The 7215-nt window shown below is 31.7% G+C and overlaps 2 protein-coding genes across 2 annotated transcripts in view; both read right to left on the bottom strand.

Moving 5' to 3' along the window:
- Window positions 1–267: 267 nt before the first annotated feature.
- Window positions 268–3063, bottom strand: LOC117111870 (ATP-binding cassette sub-family C member 8-like). The gene is made up of 5 exons (XM_033254881.1): window positions 2939–3063; window positions 2176–2309; window positions 1770–1832; window positions 799–938; window positions 268–765 (listed from the first exon to the last, which is right to left on the bottom strand). Exons 2-4 carry the CDS (start codon window positions 2302–2304, stop codon window positions 804–806), a joined length of 327 nt encoding a protein of 108 aa, XP_033110772.1. The 5' UTR covers window positions 2305–2309; window positions 2939–3063; the 3' UTR covers window positions 268–765; window positions 799–803.
- The window catches only part of LOC117111869 (ATP-binding cassette sub-family C member 9-like), an 8735-nt gene continuing 3975 nt past the window's right edge, over window positions 2456–7215 (bottom strand). The window contains exons 5-11 of the mRNA XM_033254880.1: window positions 6709–6810; window positions 5920–6031; window positions 4840–4970; window positions 3809–3922; window positions 3380–3507; window positions 2939–3042; window positions 2456–2478 (exon numbers count right to left, since the gene is read on the bottom strand). Of these exons, the coding sequence (XP_033110771.1) occupies window positions 2456–2478; window positions 2939–3042; window positions 3380–3507; window positions 3809–3922; window positions 4840–4970; window positions 5920–6031; window positions 6709–6810 (714 nt within the window). The remainder of the gene's footprint in view (window positions 2479–2938; window positions 3043–3379; window positions 3508–3808; window positions 3923–4839; window positions 4971–5919; window positions 6032–6708; window positions 6811–7215) is intronic.

Here is a 7215-nt window from a genome sequence, read left to right as displayed (position 1 = left end):
TGGGGGACCTAGAGATCTCCACGGTCCAGCGCACACACAATGGCCACCACCAGATTAGCCGACTGAGCTAAGCTGCTCTCGAATATCAAATTTTACTGGACAATAAATATTGTATGCCTGTATGAGGTACCTAAATATGGTCATGATGTGATGTTATCATTACCGTAAACATCTCATGTTTTTGTCAAATAAAGTTTGATAGTTTTGACCAGCCTTTAAAGTTTATAATTATAATACATTATTAATACATTATTTAGTATTGTTCAGTATAGTTACTTCTTGTTTATAATTTTAACATAATTTTTTTCTAGATTTTAATACAGTAATTTTTAAATATTAATATTATTAATATAGGCACTGATGTGAATTGTATGTACCATATTTATTTAGTTCATTTTTGGCAGTTTGCCCTGCCGCTCAAATTACTTACACTTAATATGTAAAAGTATACTAAAGACTACATAAATGATATGAAATTCCCTGATATCATAAATTTACACACTCATCTCTTTTCCAAGAATTATGTTACAACTACATTGAAACACTGGCGTATCTAGGCGGGCGTGCACGCCCCTCAAAAAAAAATACTGCGGCCTCTCCCAGTCAGCTCCCTCACCCTTGAAAATTTCCAAAAAGTATGTACTTAAAAAGCACCTCACATCACCCTATTGTACAACCTACTGCCCCTCATTTAATTACAGATCCCTCACATGATTATCGATTCCCACTCCATCTTCGTACCCCATCACCTCCAACACTGCATTGAGATAAAGTTTTCTAAAAATTATAATTTTTATTATTATTTATTTATCGTTGCGCACAAGAGAAGCAAAAACGCTGTCTCGTTCCATCAGAGCATCCGGAGTGTCAAACTCAATCATCCTGCCGGCATCCAGCACAAGAATCTTATCCGAGTTCAGGATGGTCGCAATGCGATGCTAGAAAGCAGACAAAAAAATAATGTGTTAAATAATGAAAATATAGTAGTTTATCTGAGAGTGCATCGTTAACACTTTCTAATTATGGGATGGATATATCCATACTATTGTGTATTATTGGCAATTAGTGTACATAAGATAAAATAGATAAGAATAATTAAAGATAAAAGTTATTGTCATATTCCAAATAAGTGAACTATGAAATTACAATCTTGATGGTTGATATTGCAGAGAAAGCCATTAAACTTATTAACTACAAAAATATCGATAAACACATAATATACATTTAATATACATTTAAGATTAGATACACATAGATAACATGCAAAATGAATACAAAAAAAAGTTCCATAGCACCTTTTAATTATTTGAACTATGCATGATACGTCTATAAGGCATGACGATACATGATAATTATTATACAACTAATCAGTTCGAAAATATATTCATTCTGGTTCGGTTACACGCTACCCAACAACCCCAACATAGGGGATCCCACAGGCAGGGTTGATGATATTTCCTTCTGAGTAGTACAGTGTATGGAGTTTACACAGTGCCTAGTTTTAGTTCCATCAGCAGTCTTACCTTGCAACTTATATACATAACTTGGTGGAAAATCATTGTATAAAAATATCAAATGCAATATTATATTAACTTCATTTATGGTTTTCAATTAAATTATAATGTATAAATTGTATGTTAAATTCATTTCAACTAGTTTGAAAATTCCATACAACGTGGTGTACATTTTCTAGTGTACAGATTTTATCATGATTATTAGGCGTCTTTCGTTAATTTTAACAACTAGTGGAAGATATTGATTCAACTCACAGCGATAGTAAGAACTGTCCTGTCTTTGAAGGCTGTTGCCACAACATCTTGAAGAATTGCATCCTAGCAATTTAAAAAACAAATTGTTACACAGCTCTCAATTCAATTGATTTTAATACAATATAGAAGAATAATAACAAAGTATAAAATTAGAAGAATATTACAGAGCTAAATTGTTTGATTTGAGCCAATACACATGAAAAAATAACATTTATTATTATCAGTTTTTAATCAAAAATTGAAAGAATTGTTTTAAATTCATCCCTCAAAAATTAACACTACATCAATAATACTGTTCAAATATCCTTTTGCAAAGATCCTTAAACTTGCTTGTTAGTTTATATGCTGGTATATCTTTGACACCTGTTAATAGAAATTATTACTTATTAATGTTAAATAGACTTACAGTTTGCATATCAATCGATGCTGTTGCCTCGTCCATTACCAGAATCGTGGTCTTCCTCAAGAACGCCCTCGCTAGGCAGAAGAGTTGACGCTGACCGACACTGTAATTCTCACCGCCTTCTGTAACCATTGCATCTATAGAGATACAACAAAAAGTTGAATTATAGTCCTCGAATGACAAGACCATTAAATACAGATTTTTAAATATAAACTATGGTGAATTGTTTGTTCAGCAACTGCACAATTCAGAGCAGTTAAGGGACAATAAATAGAAAACACAATCATTGCCAAAATTTGGCAAAAGCTGCAAAATTCAATGTTAATACACATGAAAAAAGCCATAATGGAAAGAAGTGGTCATGTCCTCGCAGTTCTATTCTTTTACAGATTACTGAAGGAAAGCTATTATCGCAGAACATTATTTAGAACATGAAGCAAAGATGTTTCTTGACAAATTACAGAATCAAAAGAATCTACTACATACATGAGATTAATCAAAAATGAAAGCTAAACAGAGAGAGTCTTACCAGGAATAGGCCAAGGCTACATATAAATTTAAGAATAGTCTCGTACAACAATTCTTTATATTTTAATTGTAAAATTAAAATGGAATTTTTGACAAATTATGATTATTACTTTGTACCCTTATTGTACCGAACAATCAAACGATTTTTGAAATAGTAATTGGACAATAGCATTGATCTTCTCTTTTAATAATTTGGTGTTTAATTTTTTTTTTTTATAGAATTGATAATAAAACCAACCTAGGCCTTCATCTTGTGTCGATACTACAGGTTTCAGCTGAGCAATCTCCAACGCTTGCCACAAATCTTTATCAGATTTCTCACCCTGTGGGTCAAGATTGTACCTGCAAAAATGTAAAATAAACAAAAATAAATAAATGTTTTGCTTTTTACACAGTCATACCTAAATTTGGCTGAAATAATTATGACATTATGACATAATTTAGTCAAAGAATAATATATTAAAACATTGCTTTTATATCATAATTATCATGAAACATAAAAATGTTAAAAACTTGCACAGTTATAGTTAATTAGTGGTTGTAGAAGCAGTTGGTACTTTGGCTGTGGCTTCGACTCCCAACCATGAAATCAGGGGTTTAAAAATCTCGCTGTGCAAGACTATTGAGTCACTAGGCTAGGCACTTTATCTCTCATGTTTGTCTATCTCTAAATAGGTACATTATATGATGTTGTGTCATTGATTGTACTAGTTTCGTGCGCTGAGTACACAGGTAGCCAAGAAGGCTGGTGGCACTTTGTGCTAGGTTTTTGTTGTATCCAGTGACCAGGAGTATAACGCTCAGGGCCTTTGAATATTGATTTGGAATTGGTGCAATATAAATATTTGGCAATATTATTATCATTTTTGTAGTTTCAAGTGCACATGACCATGTCAAAGGTTGTTTGCATTACGGCGTTCTGCAAAGCCAACCTGAATTTCCATGACTATACAGTTGTATTCTATACTGTATACTGCCCTATTACCATTAGAAAGACCAAACCAGAAGTCTTCAAATTTCCATGGGATATTCTCTGTCTCTTATACACATCTAGATGTGTATAAGAGACAGGCGTTGTATGGAATTTTCAAAAACCTGTCTCTTATACACATCTAGATGTGTATAAGAGACAGATGACACGACCTCTGAATGTGTCAATGACTCTGAAGAGAGCAAGGGTCAGCGAAGACTTGCCGCTGCCAGTTCGTCCACAAATACCAACCTACAAAACAATTTGAACTGTTAATAAACTATCAGATTTCTGTCAAACTCAACAGATATTATTTGTCAGACTTAGATGGATCCAAGTATAGAAGGACACATACTATATTTGATAAGATATGTCTGAAATACTGTAAAGCACACAAAAGAAGAAGTGCACTGTGTACACGAAAGCTAGTGGTTTGTCAATGAAACTATTCTTGAAAGTACTACATGACAAAAAGACTGGAAAATAACTCAAAAATTCATAGACAATTTTGAATTTCATTTATAAGAATCAAATAAATTGTTAGCTTCAAAAGGGCAAAAGATTTTTTGTATTTTTAAATAGTTTTCACCGACATTTTACAACAAAAATCCTTAAATTTATACCAGCCAAATTAAGGATAAAAAAAAACAACAAAAAAAAAAGGAAAGCTATTATGTAACTGAACGAAAATTGAAGGGAATTTTTTTTTCACTATAATTTTAAAATAATTTATTTTATAACACAAATTAAGCAATTCAAAGGTGGAAATAATTATTGCTATTTCTTTTACCTCATGACTAGTAGTACTTCTTTAACATATTTTGAATAACTTTTTTTTTTGGTATAATAAACAGCTTTATATAATTTCTGACTTGTGAAGTTTCAATAATAATATATTTTAACTGTTCTCCAATATGCTAGCATGATTGTGCTACAAATATGAGGAATTTCATATATACAAATATATAATTAATTTGTTTTATACTACAAATTATAAATTTTTTGTTGCTGGTACCAGGTAACCGGGAAGCACAGGCATGAAGGGACCCTTAGGGTGAAGGAAGTCATTGATCGAGTCCATATATCAAGCGCCCTGAGCATCATATGTTAGATGGATTTGACGCTATATAAATCTATATATATTTAAAAAAAAAAAATTAAGTACTGACCTTTTCTCCAGCACATAAAGTTACAGACACATCATGAAGGACGGGATCAAGATCTGCGGCGTATCTTACGGAGATGTCATCAAGCACGATTTCACCCTTGTTTGGCCAGTCTAGCGGCGGATCTCTTACTCCTGTAAATAATACTACATTTAATGTTTTATAAAATATTTAAAAAAAAAAAAAATCATAGTTTTAAGCCTAGGATAACAAAAATATAAAATAACTGATTTAGTATGTGCATTCTGGTGAGTGTAGGCTACATTCATGTTCATCCTTGCCATGAAGCAAAGATTTGGTACATCCACTCTGTGTGTTTGCCTGGACTGAGCAAAAAAATATTCTTCATGGTGTAAACAAAAGCTCTGTTTGAGGTTCTTGCAAACAAGTAGTAGAATATAACAGCACACCATATTACATTAATAGCGATCGGAAATGAAGATGATGATCGCCATACGTTGATGCCATCTCCATTCTCCGTGAGAGCCTGATAACGTAATGTTGCCTGCTGATTGCTAGTGAATTGTTAAAATAATCGGCAGTGTGGGTCCATGGTTTTGCGTCCTCTATAAAATCATGTTGGTGCTGTGAGTAAATGGCCTTTCATAAACAAGATGCTGATTTATATGCACCAGACATACAAGTTTAGGATTGAAAAACATATATGTAGGTCTCACCACGAAATGAGACGCATTTCGGGTGAAATCATATTGAGATATTCACCAAAAAGTCAAAAACTTTTACAATTTTTTTTTTTTAAATAACATTACTTATATTTTATGATTGTATATTTTTTAACTGAATTTTCTAAATAAAACAGTGTTCTCTGCACATATTCTGTAATTTTAGTACTACTATTTGTAAAGGTTATAATTTATCTTTTTAAAAACATGGTTTCTTATACACCTAAACTTTAAACGCTCACATCTCTGGATTTATAGAAGCCATTCGAAGACCACATGAAAGCTCACAATGTGATTTAAACAAATATGACATAACTTTTTTTTTAAATTTTCTAACCATGATACTTATTTTGTGGTGAGAACTCACATATAAGAAAAACAAATATTAAAAAAAAATTACCATCATATTTTTCCATGATTAGGTCGCTATAGTAATGAACCCTTTCTACGGAGTTCATACTCATCTCAACAGCAGCTGCCATTCTTACCAACCAATTTAACTGACCAGCCATCTAAACAAATAACAAATATATATATATATGTATATATATATCTACAGATGAAGATTATCTGTGTAGAGTATGATAAATGAGAACAATAAAATGTGATTGTTGAAATTGTAAACATGAAAGAAAACAATTTGATAATGTTATACTGTTTAGTGTAGAAATTCCCAATAAGCCTATTGTGCATAAAAGTTTGAACTTGCTATTATAAGTTGTATGCTATATTTTTTTTAGTATGTGCGTTTGGATTTTATGCGCCACTTACTTTTATATTTCTATACTTATATAATTGACTTGAAAATTAGTATCACAGTTGAAGTTGCCTGTCAAATCCAAAATGGCATTGAAAAACTGTTTGATTTAGATAAAATTTGACTAGCAGATGGTTATAATAGAAATCACAACAATTTGGCATGTAAAATAAGATCGACTTTTAGGCAAATTCGACCTAAGAAAGTTTAACTGTATACACAAATTATCCCCACCAATTAAATTAAGTAAGTAAGTTTTGATTAAAGAAAATGATCTTATATAAAGCTTATAATGTGGAGAACATGAATATATAAGACAGTCAATTTTCTTATTTAGTTGACTGATACTAATTTTGCCATATGGCAAGTCGTAAATTAGCAGCTGTACTGTACTATAGTTGTACATAGGTACAATAAAAAAATAACACTTACAGAAAGAGCATACATGATAGACAGTCCAATAAGGCCGGCATTGTTACCAGTCGTCATAGATGTCAAGCCGGCCAACAGAACAACAAACGCACCAATGATGTCCTAATATTAACAATATAAAACATTAATGCAATATTCTATTTCTGAAACTAGAAATTGCAAATTGCAAGTGAAGTGCTGCAAAGTACAACTGCATATAAATGTTCTTCGAACAAAATTATTTATGCGAGTCAAGTGAAAATAATGAATAATAAAAATATAACAAATATTATGAGACACGACAAATTGTCTATATTAGAACACTTCTCATTGGGTAACAAAGTCGTAATTTTTCATTTTTGTCAAAAAGTGTCTATAGTGGTGAATTATGGTTTAGGTTGTTTTTACTAAAGTTTCAAAATGTATGTGGAAAATTTAGTTGATTACCAAAGGTTACAATTTTTATTTTGAAGACTGCATGGTCTAGGAAGTGTATATTTTTTTATGGGGCAAGTTTCCAAGGGCGGG

Source organism: Anneissia japonica, unplaced genomic scaffold (assembly GCF_011630105.1).
Source record: "Anneissia japonica isolate Jap-2015-1 unplaced genomic scaffold, ASM1163010v1 scaffold881_len296186_cov127, whole genome shotgun sequence".
NCBI lineage: Eukaryota > Metazoa > Echinodermata > Crinoidea > Comatulida > Comatulidae > Anneissia > Anneissia japonica.
The sequence above is the reverse complement of the archived record's forward strand: the minus strand, read 5'-3'. Positions and strand labels throughout refer to the sequence as shown.